Source organism: Papio anubis, chromosome 11 (genome assembly GCF_008728515.1).
Source record: "Papio anubis isolate 15944 chromosome 11, Panubis1.0, whole genome shotgun sequence".
Lineage (NCBI taxonomy): Eukaryota > Metazoa > Chordata > Mammalia > Primates > Cercopithecidae > Papio > Papio anubis.
In genome coordinates this window covers 15212484-15228366 of record NC_044986.1, presented here as the reverse complement: position 1 = coordinate 15228366, position 15883 = coordinate 15212484, and the positions used below count along the sequence as shown (strand labels likewise).

Here is a 15883-nt window from a genome sequence, read left to right as displayed (position 1 = left end):
ACATTCATTTTTACCTCTCTACCTTTTCTCATTTATCTTTTCCCCTCTGTCTTCACAGATCCATCCTTCGAGACTCTTAGTTCTACCTTTTCTGTAATGCCTAGACTGCCTAACCTTACCCACCTAATCTATAATTTTTATCTCTATCAGCACTTACCAACTGTACCACCCAGGACAGTTATTTACAACTAGGACAATTAATTACACATTCTAGATCTACCTGCGTATACTTTTAAAGACAGAGACTTTGCTTTGTGCATCCTTTGTATCAGAGTATCAACATAATCCTCACAGAGAAAGAACAGCAATAATACATATAACCAAGAAAGAGAAAAAATTTCCACCCCTTATATCAAATTCAAAAATAAACATCTGAATCTTAGAAGGTCACCCTGATATATACTGTCTGGTAGTGTAAAGGTGGGAGGCACAAAGAGTTGACATTATAAGATCTTACCCATCTCTGTAAGTACAAGAGATATTATTCCATAACATGATGTGATGACAGTCTAACAATATTTAACAGTCAAATTTTGGTTATGCATTTTTTTTTCTGTTAAGTGAAGATGTATTTTTTAAAACCAGGATGACAAAACATTAAAAATACAACAAATATTATTTCTGACATATTAAAGAACCTTGAATTCAGAGGCTACTAGAGTAGAATCTTATACTCCTGATGAAAAACAGAAAAGAGGGCACCTGCACTGACATAGAAATAAAAGAGCCAGCCTCCAAATCTTCGTTGGAAGAGAGACACTAGTGCCTATGTGAATTTCCTAAGGCAACTGCCCTTTTCCCAAAGGGCACTGAAATATTCTGAGGAGTTTTCAATAAGCAGCCTTTATCTTTCCTACTATCACAGTCTGAACTGCCTTCTTTAACAATCTAATTTGAGCTCAGCCATCTGAGTTTAGGAAATTGTCACCATGCCTTAATGGAAAGCCACAGCTTAGGTATCTACCCTGCGATATCCTTATTAGTGCTATGAAAGAATTTCTGAACATAAGACTTTATTTATATCAATATTTACTATAATAGCTTTGCCTTATAAATTTTCTACTTAATACAGAGAAAACTTTTACTTAATTTCAATGCGGTTTTAGTTTTATCTCATCAAAGATTATTGCTGAACATATGTCTTGAAAGATACTTGAAAAACTATCAAGTTTATTGCTTCCTGCCAAATGTATGTCCTTTATCAGTTGGTGAAAACCAGAGGCTTCTAAATTCTACTTTTATTTAAGTTTTTTTTTTTAAATGAGAAGATATTATTACTTGGAAAAAAATTCCACCTAATTTATTTAAAGCAATTGTTAAGTATTCTGTAGATGCTGTATATTAAGATCATAGCAAGGGCCATCACTTCTGGATGCACCGTGTGTCAAACACTACCCACAGTACTTTTTGTACAAGACATTATTTAATCTGTCCTACACCAAGGTTATTATCTCCATTTTACAGCTGGAAAAATGAGGGTGTAGAAAGGTTAACTAAGGCCACACGGCTAAGAGAGACTCAAACGCAGACCTGACACCTAAATCTGAACTCTTAATACTTATCCTATACTGCCTTCAGAATATCCTATTATTAGTATTTCAGTGTTTTCATGTTGTACTGTAAAGCCTTTCACTGAAAGAAGTGAATCAAATGTACTTTCTGAGTCAAAGATTAAATTATGTTCAGTATGATTTTCATTTTTAATTATTTGGAGCATTTAATTTCTTTGAAGATAAAAAGTCTCTACAAAACAAATGCATTGTAAACCTCTAGTAAATAAAATATGTGATTAACTGGAACACCCCCATTCCCATACCGGGCTCCGTAACAAAGAGTTCATTATCCTTAATGCAGAGCTGCTGCAGCACACTCACTAATTGGCTCCTTGGTAGCCTAAAGTAGCAAACATACTTCCTCAGGAACCTACCAGTCAGGGAATGACATAGAATATAGCTCCATGACTCCAACTAGAAAAGAAATGGTAAAATTACTAAGCTGTTAATAAATAGCTAACGATATAATAGTATTTAGTCACTTTTTATAAATTATCCCTTCAAAACTTATCTAATAATTTTCAAAAAGAGCTTTACTGCCATTTACTAAAACAGAGTTGTCTATCTACTCATGCCCCAACTTACAAAATGATGTTCCATGGTCAAGATCAAGCCCAAAGTTCTCCCCTTTGAAGAAGCACTTCCCAATTTCTAGTAGACTGAACTGCTCTTTCGTCCACCTTTCCACAGTAAACTCCATGTACTTCTGTTTAACACAGTTTATTCTGCTTTGATTATAGGTTATTTCTTACACATCCCTCTCCATAACTGGTGTGGCTAGGACTGTCATCCCCCATACCTCCCCAACCCTAGCAGAGCTTTACACACAACATTTGTTAAACATTTTTTTCTTAATAGCAATTTGAATTAAGGTATACTCTAAGAAGGCCAAGCTGATTCACCTAATTGCTTTTAAAGTGGTACAGTACTTTTATACAAGATTTCTAAGCTTAAATATATAAAATACATAAAGACATTTTATTTGGTGTATAATATATTAAATATATAATAATAACATTTTAATATTATATTTATTACATAGCAATATATTTAATACATCATATCAAAGAGCAAGAATTAATCCTTAAAATATAAGTTCAAAGAGACAAATGTCAAATGTCTGGACCCTAATAGTCTTAGAAACCAGTTACATGCATGTAAGAAAAATCACTTCATAATTAATTTGTATCACCAGCAGCTATTTAAAACACCTCTGCTACAAGATAACAGTACCACCATAAATTAAATATACAGGAACGCTACCTGTATTTCAAAAGTTAAAGCATTATTGTCACGGGAAAAAAGTAATCACAGATGACATCATCATAGTGGCCCAACTGGAAATGTTCTAAGCATAGAAGCCTGGAAAAGTAGTGTCCACAGAAGTGAGGGCTAATTATGTAAGAAACAGGAGTTATCCTCTTAGCGAGAAACTAACAAAAAGTGTCCAATGGAGACAACCCTTTGGTCAAGCCAAAACCACTGGAGAGAAATATATTTAGTAATTTCAAGGCTAAGGTGAAAGAAACACTTTAAATGCATACATTCACAACCAGTTACTGAAATTTCCACTCTTGTGTTCAAAGAAGCCAAAGTGTTTCAGTGTTGAAAAACAAACTTTCAAAAGCTGCTACTGTTTTCATGCTAACTTGCTAGTCTCAAACAATTCAAACACCTAATTCCTAGTCTCTAAAAAAAAAAAAAAAAAAAAAAAAAATCCAAAATAAACAATATAGCACCTCATTAAAAAAACAAAAGAAAAAATTCAAACCTTTCTATCAAGACTACAATCCCAAGTTTGATTCAAAGACTATAGACCTGATATTGTTGTACTAAATTAAATGGATTTTTAAATGCTGCATTTCATTAAACTTAAGACCAGCTGAAGGCATATCATTGGAATAGTTTTTATTGTCTCTTCTCCCTTACCAGTTCCCATATTGTCCCCTACCCAAAAGCAGAGTGGGTAAGTCCCATAATGGGTAAATATTTCTCAAAGATGTTCCCTTCTTTTCCCTCCTCACTGTCAAACTTCCTCCGTCAACTCTCACTAAAACAATTACAGTAACTTCCTAACTAGTTTCCCTGTCTCAAGTCCTTCTTCCCTTTCCCATCCTCTGTCCTCAATAGCTACTTCATGATAAAAGACAGTAATTCAATCATATTACAAATCAACATTTTCATGGTTCCCCAGTGTCTATACAATGTCCAACCCTTAATATGAAATTCAGCCCTAATATTTACACACTTTTTTCTACAAGCACACAGAGCAGGATTTATATCTCAACAATATGATTTCCTTATATATAGCAAATATGCCAGAAATAATAATGAAAATATCATTTGATTTGCAGAGCTGAAATTCAGAAAAAAATCATCCTGATGGGCTACAGTAGCACCACTGAGACAGCAGGTAACTGAACGAATCAGGGGCCTCGCAAGGGCCTTCTTTATATTCTTAACCTTTAGAGTATAACATGTTCTTAATAAATGTTTGCTGAACGTGGGAATTTTCTGAGCCAAAACTCAAGATTCGTACTTCAGCAATTTCAAATTTACACAGGAAATAACTGGACCAAATATTTGAAGCTGGGAATATAAAATCTCAGACTTGAAGGTAGCATAGGGGCATGACTGGAGGAACCTGGACATAACATGTAAAAACCAAACTGGTGCCAGGGCCACGTCTCCTCGCTGGCCTAGATCCTGACTGTTTTAAAGGAGACAAGGAAAGCAAGGTTAATTTGCAATAGGCAATTTTAACCAGCAGGCCACAGGTAAAAAATAAACTGTAAATAAATGTTTAAGACAATTTAGAATCATACAACTGATGTGTTTCCAATGCATTTTTCTCAAAATACACACGTTCATTAATGGCAATTAGCAAAGAGTATTAATCTACATGTAACAACAATTAAAAATAATTCTCTCAAATGCTACCTTAAAAGTTAAACCAAAAACCTTACATACTGATTTACACAAATCAGTGCACTGGGGTCACTGGAATACAATCTGAATACTTTCCTATCAGAAACCTCAAGAGGGCTTACATGCTGTATCTTATATCTGATCATATCATAACAACGTGTTCTCTTTAACTATTGGACTCGCTATGTGTTATCCTGTGTCCAGTGCCTAAGAGCTCGTTAATTACCTAAACTATATCTCCATAGGTCTTGTTAATTACCCGTCTCCTGTCTCAGAAGACCTTGTTAATAACTTGTACAGTCTCTCTAAAGAGGTCCTAACAACACATTAAAATTAAAGATGCTTTTCTTTTAGCACCTGTCAAGTGCTGTAAATTGAGAAATTTTCACATCAGTTTATTAGCCTACAGTAGTTTTTGTGAATTTTTTTGGCCTGTTTTCTTTTCTCTCAGAATCTTGCTATATCTCAATCTCTCTCTTAAGGGAAAAACAAAAAAACAAAAAAAACCCAGCAAAGTTCGTCTTTTTTGTTACAGAGCTTTTTTTGTTTTCAATTTTGAAGACTATAAATATCAATTTGCATTAGTGAGTTAGCACAAGGATGGCATGGCTGGTATCTGCAAATTAACCCACTGGGAGATGCACCAATTAATGAGAGCTATTATAATGAGTATTAGGATGACAAAGGGTAAAAAAGTTTCAAGTAGTATCTGGGGAGTTAAACATAAAAGTTCTAGTTAGTGTTAAGGGAACTAATCACATTGCATATTTCGTGTTCATAGTCATTGTTTCATTGGACACATTCTGTAAATCTCTGGGCACTAATGGATTAATGGGTCTAAAAATCACCTCAAAAGTTTTTGTCTTCTGTCTCACAAATGAAGACACAAATTTTCAGGTGTGTAAAAGATTTATAGCCTACCATGAATAATAAGCAAATTATCTTTAATATTAGACAAATATGAGCAAAAAGCAAATACTGCTATTAAAACAAATCCTTTGCATATTAAGGTTTATGATGCCAACGACTGAACTTTAAACTCATTCAGGAAAAAAAAGGCTCTTTCTTTAGGATCATTTATTTACTATACTTTTTAAAAATCAAAATGTAAATTCTACAGTAAACAGTCTTTGACTTTTAATGAACATGTTATACAATTTCATATAAATGGCCACATGCTTACAAGCTTATGGTGATTTGTGAAAATTAGAAACACATTTAAATACACATTCTAGGTAACCAATTTTTTGTACCTCCTAAGGAAGGTATGACACAAGCACAGACAGGAATTGACTCATTAAGGAAGGAAAGAAGGAAGAGGGGGGAGAATCAGGTAGACCTGACCTCAAAAGTGAAAGGCACACTGCCATGAAAAATCACTAAAACATTACAAGTCTGGATCTTAGATACTATTTCTGTACCATCCTAAAAAATAACTATTTGGCATGAGATCATCTGCTAAAAAGTAGGCAGGCTCTTCCACCAAACATTAAAAATGGAAATACATGCTTTTGTAAAATCAATTAATACTAGAAATATTATAGAACATACCATTTAGTTATCCCAGAGTAGCTAAGAATTTGCTACATGGCATTCACAACTATTATAGTAGAGCAGAAAATAATGGAGTGAAAGCATCTGTATGAGTCACAAATAGAAGGACGGTCCCCAAACAAAATTCTCTGGTAAAAATATCTCCCATTAAATTATTACTCTCAGAACAGCTGCCCCTCTAACATCAAACAGAAACTCATCACACAGAGTAGTAGGCTTACATTGTTTTTAAAAAAAATTTCAGAACAAGACATACATAAGCAATTTTCTCTCAAACAGAGAGAAAATCTTATTCTCTCAAGCAGAATTCCCTTCAGTAGATGGACTTCTGTGATCCTGAACTTTTTCAAGGAACTTACACCTTCTTCAAAGAATACACATCGTGAAATTTCTCAATTTACCATGGGTAGCATACAAATAGAAGCATATTTTTAAGTGTCATTCATCACTATTGACTCTCAGGTTTTACCTCAATCCTGAGAAACAATTTATCCATAGATGCCATAAATATTTAATAGACTTTTCTGCCTGGTCTTCAATGTTCACTATAATTTAGGGTGTGTGTGTGTGTTTAACCTATTCAGCCATATCTTTTACTCCTTTCCACCACATCTCTGTTTTAGCCAAGCTAACTTCCTTACTGTACCCTCTACCTTAGGGACCTGCAAGCAAAGCTAATGTGACTAAGTTGTCTAATTTATAAGTATGCATTTACCAGCACAATTCCTGATCTCCATTCACAAAGAATACTTACTGAAAGCTTAGGAAATAAAGTAGTCCCACCCCCTTATCTGTGGTTTTGCTTTCCATGGTTTCAGTTACCCACCATGGTCCAAAAATATTAAATGGAAAATTCCAGAAATAATTCCTAATTTTAAATTGCATGTCCTTCTGAATAGCCTAATGAAGTGGTAGGCCATCCGATTCTGTCCTGCCTGGGATGTGAATCATCCCTTTGTTCAGTCCCTTTGTTTAGAGTATCCACACTGTCTACACTGCCTGCCCATTAGTTACTTAGTAGCCATCTCGTCTATCAGGTGGACTATTGCAGTATTACAGTGCTTGTGTTTGAGTAGCCCTTGTTTTACTTAATAATGGCCCCAATGTGCAAGAGGAGTGATGCTGGCATATTGTTGTAATTGTTCTATTTCATTATTATTGTTACTCTCTTACTGTGCCTAATTTATGAATTAAACTTTATCATAGATATACATGTATAGAAAAGGAAACATAGGATATACAGGGTTCGGAACTGTGCCTGGTTTCAGGAATCCACTGGAGGTCTTGGAATGTATCCCCATAGATTAGGGGCACCACTGTAGGTGATATAATATAGATCAGCAATTTTTAAACCTGATAGTCAATGGGCAGTTATTAAAATGCTGATTTTCATTTCAGAGCCTACTCACTCAAGATTCTAATTCAGTCAGAGGGGAGGCCCAACAAATGGTAGCTTAAAAAAAAAATCTCCAGGAGCCCTTGATGATCAGCACTGAGGTCATACACAAATCTAGGTGCTGTGGTTCACCCAAGAAAGAAGATTCTGCACAACTGTTAAGACGCTTACACAGCTTAATATAAGACCTAGGCACAATAAACATTGTATAGTAATTACTTCTTCTATATCAGCAGAAATCCAAAGGGAAACACGAGGTTGTTACTCAAAAAAGAACACTCAGAGATAAGCTGAGAGTGCACCCCACAATTGAGCCCGGGAATGAAGACAGCGTGGCTTACAAGGACCTCAGTGTAGAGACATGCAGTAAGGAAATTAACTTACCTAGAACAGGTTGGTGAGGAATACTAAAAGAAAACTTGAAAGGTTAAGAAAGGCCTAAAATACAATAAGCCTTAGAAAGTTAGAAAGAGGAGTTTGGATTTGGTGTTGCAAACCAGTGGTTCTTAAACTTTTTTGACTAGGGTTTTCTTAAACACAACAAAAGGTACCATAGCTCATGTGCCCTCCTCAGTAGGATAAATAATGCTAAGTGCTGTAATAAATACATATATAAATCTCAGTAACTTATATCCTGTGAATTTATCATTTGGACAAGGGCCACTTGGCTATTCCTGGTCAGGTGGGCCTTCCACTTGCATGCAGAGACCCAGGTTGCTCCGACTTACAGCTCTGCCCATCTCAAAGATCCTCTCCATTCAGCTACTGCAGGGGTCAGCAAAGTATTTCTGCAAAGCCCAAACAATAAATATTTTTAGCTTTGTGGGCCATATGGTCTCTGTCATAACTATTCAATGCTACCGCTGTACACAATAATGACCATAAAGTGGCTGTGCTCGAACAAAATTTTACAAAAACTGGTAGCAAGCCAGATTTGGCCTCCAAGCTTAGTTTGCCAATCCCTGGTCCAGGATATTGGAGGAAGAGGCAAAATGGAGGATAGTGTTAAGAGGACATTCCATGGGCCAGACCTGAAAGTGGTATACATCTCTTCCATGAACTCTTAAATAAGCCAGAATTTGCTATCTCCTAGCTAAAAAAAAAAAAAAGAAAAGAAAAGAAAAGAAATGAAAAAATTTGGTTGGTGAAGACACACACCCATCATTTCTACTTTTAAGTGAAAAAATAGCCTGGTGATAACATTACTTATCATTTATTATTTGTTATATTATTTATAATATATTAGAAGATAATTTGTTGTGAACGAATTTAAAATAGTATAGTAAACATTCAGGCATATTTATTTTTGGCAAATGATATACTGCTGATAAAAAAAGGATTACTTCGCAAATTGTGGGATAAACCACATGATAAATTAGTTGACAATTTATTTGATAAATCATGAAAAAAATTAGTTGTTACTGATGATGCTAAACAACCTGTGACTTACAATTAAAAAGCAAGACTAGTAGCAATTTTAACATACAAACAACTTAGTACCAATAATAAACTGAGAAAACATTCTCCTGAAGATTACAAGAATTCCAACTCTACTTACTGTATATGTATCGTAGGAGTTTTGCAGCATGCCAGTGTTGGACAGCATCCCAACTTCTTAGTAGCAAGCTGATTTGGCATCAGTGGTACACACAATATTGTAAGCTCACTAAACCCAATTCAGCTTCCTTCTAGGTATACAGCTAAGTCACAGTTCGTCACAGGTTGCAGTGAGGTTGGGGCATGGGTGAGCTCTGGCCAATGGGACGTATGTGGAAGTAACGCATACTGCACTAGGCCTAGCACACAGAAATGACCCTCCTTTGATCCTCTCTCTCCTCCCCTGCTGCAAGGATCTTGGAGGCCATGTGTTAAATGGTGGCATCACAAGAAGAAAGAAGCCTGCTTCCTGAGAGATTGTGCAGAGCCAGATGAACGCACAGAGCGAAGCACTCACTTTTCCTATCACCATCCCAGTGAACTGCTTTGTGACAAGAGTGAGCAATAAACTTCTGCTGTGATAAGCCACTGATACCTGTGGTTATTACAGCTGACAACCTACCCTAATACACAGTTCTTAATAGACTCCAGACATGTGCTATTTAGATTGAATATTAAATTTCAGTAATCTTTTAAAACTTCAGATTTTTAACAATGTTTAGTTGTACATAAAAACGCATACATCTGGCTTTATGCATCTGTTTTCAGTCTATTAGAAAGATCTTCACAGCCCAGGCCAGCCAGGCTGAAAGTAGGAGGCTAACGGAATGAGAGTGGCATTTCAGGAAACTGTTCTGCTATACTGTGTGCATTAGGAAACCGGTATGCTATACTGTGTGCATTAAGAAACTGGTCTGCTATACTGTTTGCGTTTATTCAAAATATCTAATACTACCTACCAAGCATCACACTGGAGACTAAGGGCAAAAAGAGGAATGAAATGCAGACCCTGCTCTCAACCTCTTCACGGTAGTGGGTAAGCAAAGTGAGACTAAGCTATTAGTGAACAATGCCATTCCCACAGAAGACAAGACTTACGTAAGAAAATGCTGCAGCAGAGGGAACAACTACTCCTCCCTACAAGAACAGGAAACGCTTCAAAGAAATAGGGGCATGTAAGAGACTGCAAATTAGTAACTTTGGGGAAAAGTGTTTCAAAGAGCCCTGCTCTTTGCTGAAGTAACCCAAGATAATGCCTAATTTCCTCTATCAGTTTTATGTAAAACTATGGGACCTATTCCAAGGACAGAATCAAAATGTGGTATTTTTTGTGGTTTCCAAAGTGCTTTCTTCAGGTGGATTTTACTTAACACTAAGGAATAAAAAGTCTAACTTTGAAAAAAAGTGTGCCTCAGTACATTTTAAAATTTGGGGCATAAAGAAAATTTTCCAGTTTTAATCATATACATTATTCAACCAGAGGGTAACAATATGGTTCCTAGGTACCTGCAATCACAAGTGAGCCAGTTCACTCACCAAGAAGAAAATGCAGTTCCATAGCTACGTATTTTACCCTTAACCTTGTTCAGCATTCTCACAAACACTGGCCACAAGAGTCCAGGAAACTGTAAATAAGTCTATTGAGCACTCCTGAAAAAAATTCACAGCACGTGTCTTACTGATGTGAGTCCCTAGCTCCAAAAGTGCATTTGGTTAGGATGTTAATGTGTGAAATTTAAAATGTCCCAGATAGCTGAGGGTTGATACTGGGAGGAAAAATAGAAATATACTGTTACATAAAGACAACGCTACCTGGGCCATATCCTCCCAAATTCCACTCAAGATAAAGCTGCTTGCCAAAAGTGTGAACTGCACACTCTTCTTGGGTCTATTTATATTCAATTCTTCTTTTTTATAAGATTAACCAGAACCACCCCTTTACTGCAAATGTTTTACATTTACCACACGGATGGTTTGTGATGCAAAAAGAATAACTTCCTAGGAATCTACAAATATTCTGTCCTCATATCTGGTATCTCATAAATATGAAGAAGAGAAAGTCATAAAGTGAAAAACAACTATTTTTTTTACATATTTGCAATCATTTTATACATCATAAAACAGCTCTAATAAAGTAACTGAAAACAAAGCCGAGATGTGTCAAAATGCCACACGCATTTTTAAAACCCGTAAGTGCCCACATAAATAGCTCAAATATAGGGCAATTAAAGATTTAAGAATACTCAATAAGCTTTTTTTTTTTCATATGCGCCCATAATGTAAAAACATTATTTTCCTACCATTTCCCATTTTCTTGCTTTTCTTTGACTCTAAAATTAGCTAAATTATCCAATATCCAAGTTATCTCGGACAGTTGTTTCCAACAACCTTCTGTAAAAAAAGTTTAGTAAAGGGGGAAAGAAGCAAATATATTTCTATTTACCCATATAAGATTTAATGTAATATGTGAAGTACAGTATGTAAAATACCAAAATATTTTTGAATGGCATATCAAAACTATAAACTCAATAACATATTGATATCATATAATAAAAATGTTATTTTTCTGGAGTATGGTCTATAAACAGAACTGAATACTCTTTTAAACCACAGCAAATATCCATTTATAGGTAAAAGAAAACAAAAAAGTACACTTCACTTTGAAAACTTTAAATGCAAGTTGTTAAAATATCATGGAAGATACATAAGAGAGGTGAGAGGGCACAGCCTAAAAGTGTGATTGATTGTTAATACTCTATATGCTGTTTCTAGTGGGACAAAACCAAGCACTGTTTTTTAGTAAAATATAACATGACAACATATCAAACATAATTGTAGTCACCATTTATAGATTCCCTATTTGGGGCCTGGCTTTGTATTATGTACTTTACATACAATATCATTTATCCTCACTGAATCCTATCAAGTGGGATTATTTTCCTTGTTTCAAAGATGGAGACACTGAGTTTTATGGAGGTCATAGCACTTCTAAGCCAGTATTCCCATTCAGGTCTGTACACTCTCTATTATTGTCTTGAAGAAAATCTTCTATTACGTGGTAAACACTCTAGCATGCTCTTCCAAGATAATTACAGTCATCTCTCAGTATCTGAGAGAGATTGGTTCCAGCACTCCGAGGATACCAAAATCCAGGGATATTCAAGTCCCCTATACAAACTGGTACATACAGTATTTGCACATATACACCAACTCCCATATATTTTAAATTATCTCTAGATTACTTATAATACCTAATACAATGTAAATCTATGTAAATAGTTGTTACACTGTACTGTTTTTAAAATCTGCATTATTTTTAAATTACTATATTGTTATTTCTTTTTTTTTTTTTTTAATATTTTCAATTCATGGTTGATAGAATCCAAAAACGCAGAACCTGCAAATATGCGGGGCCAACTACACTCAAGATGGGAATAAATTTACCTTTTCTTTGCTTGAGGTTTCCTTAATCAGCTATTTCATCATTTACTCTTGTAAAATCCATAACCATATTTAAATTTATTCCTTAGCATATCTACATTCATATCTATATATAGAGATATAAATTTATATATAGATTTAAATTTAGATAGATAGATATAAATTTAGATATACTAAGGAATAAGAAAAGCACCATTATATATATAACTGAAAACTCAAAACTGGAAAATCCAATCTTTCTCATGAGTGATTATTTCTGACTACAAATCATCATATAGATCCCTTGGGTGTACCTACAAAACCCATGAGGGTCACTGAATTCCAATAACAAGCATTCTCAAATAAAAACCACTTCTAAATAGCCATTTAATAAAGATAATTAACATCTATTAGGAAAGCCATTAATACTGAAGCTGGTATTTCTTAAAGAATAGCACATGGGCTGCTGTTGGTCCTTTCCAGATAGCCCATGAACAAATCCCTAGAAACATATCACTGAAATTTCTGGCTTGAACTAACACCCACTGGCAATTCACTCTTGCCATGTCTCATCACAAGCCACGTTGTTTTTCTCTCTAAGTTTTGGTGAGTTTCTGGCTCACATAAGTGGAAGCAGACCAGGATAGAGAATAAGAGTCTTTTATCTTCTTCAGATAAAAAAGTTCAGTTCCAAAAATATATGCTACATTGCCTGGCTCTATAATTATAGAAATAAAAATGTTTTTCAAATAAAATAAAATGGCTTGAAAATATTCTAGTATTTAAAAGAAATACTTGATACTTTCAAGTACAAGATTTTCCCAAATAGTAGAACTTCCCCCATATTAAGCTTACCTTGAAGATGGCATTATATTTGAAGCCCTGAATTTTGCTGTAAATGGATTGGTTGACTCATAATCAAAATAGTCGTGGCGATTTTCACTAAATGCATTAGGTGATTTCAAGTCACAAGGGCTATCAGATCCCCCATTGTTAAGTTTATCAGATCTTCTGCTATCTTTTTTTCCAGTCACTCTTTCAAACAGGCTAACTTTCTCCCTTTTCTCTCTTTTTTCTTTTCTTATTTCAATTGGTTTTGAAAATAAATTCATGCTGCTGTCCCATGTTTCACTGCTTTCTTCAAATGGATTTTTCTTCCTTGGCAGTGTTGCAAATTTTTGGGGTAATGAAGCAGTCACATTTGTAAACGGGTCATTTTGTCTTCCGAAACACAATTCACCTTCATCCACAATGCTGTCAGGTTGGTTCATTTTAGAAGTATCAAAGCTTAATGTTCTTCTGTGTGGAGATTTGAGACTTCCTACAAACAATTTTGTAGTTAGTACATAATCAGTGACACATTACATCACACTATTTGACACATTCTGTGTGCATTCTGCTGCTTTTAGAATGAGAGCAATTAGCTACTTAAACGTATTAACCTTCAAAAAATCAAGGAAAACAATCTTAAAATGCTAAGGTGTAGCAGTCTGAAGCATCGAGGCTAATAACAATTAGCATATTGCTAGACCATTAGTAATGTATTCAGCTCACAATCATATAAACTATGATGTCAAAACTAGAGGTTCTGGTTGGCATGATAATGCTAAAAATTCTCAGACTTTTTCATTAGCATTAAATTTACTTTCTTACTTCTGAACATAAAAGTTTTCTTCTAGGGACTTTATGATGAAATGAACATTCATTTATGCTCAGGGTTTTGAGATGGTAGAAACAGCAGTAAAACAGGCAGCCAGGCCATAATAGGAAACTGGCACTCATTTTATTATCTAATAATATAAATATAAATGCAGACAAGCTCTGCCTTCAAGGAACTTACCAATTTGAGGAATAATAGGTACTCAATATTTGATGAATGACAAAATTTGGAAAATACTACAAAGCAACTGTTATTATTTACTAAATTTAGGAATTAAACTTTAAAAATTAAAAGGGTAGTTCAGACCAAGGAGGACACAAGAATGTGGCACTTACCACTTTCTGGAACTGTTCCAAAGGAATCTAACTGGTGTCCAAGAAGATGTGCTTGACCTATGGTGCCAGCCTTCAGTTTCTCAGAAGACATATGGGACCCAGATAAATCAGACATTGAATGCGCTGACGAGAGTCGCTGAGGACCCAAAAGAAAAGGCTTTTTTGGTTTGGATTTCATCTGTATTTCACCACTTGAAAATTCACTATTGGCATCAGGCATGTGAGTACTCGGAATGATTGCAGAAGACGTATCAGAAAATGTTCCATCATTTTTTCTACCCTTCATCTTATCTTTTAACTTTGCAAAAGGAGATCTGGTTTTGTCCTTCATTGATAAGTCAAACATACTTGCGGTCATATTGTTCCTCATAAACTGAATATTGACCTTTATCTCACCCCTGTTTTTGATTCGTTTTCCTTGTTTGGATTCTAATCTAAACCACCTTAAAGAGAAGAAAATAAAAATGGGTTGTAATACATAATGAAGAGAGGATACTGAGTTCTGTTACATACAAATAGCCTTTTAGGTAAAGTAACTATACATCAAGGCAGCCTAAGCCCTGAACAAGAATCTGTCAGCCACAGTATTTCCGGGTTTACTCATTGTTTAGTTTAAAAAACTGATCATTGCCTCTGTGATGTAACATATACTGAAGAAATGAATAGGTCTTTAGCAAGTTTGAAAATGTTTTTAATCTTTTCTTTTCTGATTTGAAAATCACTCATCATCAAAAATTCTTATCAATGCTAAAAGTTTTCCATATGAGACTAAGTGTTGCTCATGGCCTAAGGATATTTTTTTAACATTAAAAGATACTGAGGCAGACTTTGAAAGAATTCACCAATACAAATTATTTTTGAGCATTATAAAATGAATACTGATGACATTTTAATACAATAATAAATACTTGGCCCTATCCCAAAATATTACTTATGTAAAAGTAGCAAAAGAATTTTGTTAACATTGGAGATCACTATATACAGCTTGCTAATCATTAAAACAGCATATAATGTCACTTAGATTGATATAAAATGGATCAAAGCCTATTCCTGAATAAAATATGCAAAATAAGTAAAATGCAAGAAGTGACAAAAAATAAATCTTGTGAAATTTTCAAAAGGAAAAAGAAACCTAAAATGCTTTCTTTTGAATCTATTTGCTTCATTTTACTATTGCTACTGTGACAATACCAAATAAAAATTATTTTGTAAATGAAGCCAAATCTTATATTTTAGTCACTTCAATGTATGGCACTACCTATATTTAAATGATGTACAAGAAGCAATATTTTGGTTTTACAGTATTTTTATCCATGAGAAATTCTCCAGTTGTCCACGTCACAAGTGGTCATTCTATGGGAAAACAGCCAAAAAAACTACAAAATCAAGCCTGAAAGAGTTTCTACAATGTTTTCATATAACTTAGCAATGAGGCATAATATCCATTCCTGTACACAGGTTATTATTTAAATATAGCTCTAGCCAAGTGTAAATTTTCTTAGCTACAAAGGAACTCTGATCTAATTTTACATTAGTGCTTTGTCTCATTGTTACCAACTGGATATGCCAGGAGAAGATTACATTTACTGTATATCAAGTT

At 34.6% G+C, this 15883-nt stretch overlaps 1 protein-coding gene across 5 annotated transcripts in view; it reads right to left on the bottom strand.

Annotated features, from left to right (window-relative positions):
- The window catches only part of RAB11FIP2 (RAB11 family interacting protein 2), a 41661-nt gene that overhangs the window by 20524 nt on the left and 5254 nt on the right, over positions 1 to 15883 (bottom strand). For 2 of the 5 annotated variants that reach the window (XM_003904310.4, XM_021943732.1), the window contains exons 2-3: positions 14284 to 14726; positions 13144 to 13609 (exon numbers count right to left, since the gene is read on the bottom strand). In XM_003904310.4, coding sequence (XP_003904359.1) covers positions 13144 to 13609; positions 14284 to 14726 — 909 coding nt within the window. Of the gene's footprint in view, positions 1 to 1927; positions 1968 to 8159; positions 8220 to 13143; positions 13610 to 14283; positions 14727 to 15883 lie in introns of all 5 variants that reach the window. The other 3 variants (XM_009215456.3, XM_017944366.2, XM_009215458.3) reach the window with 3 other exon arrangements.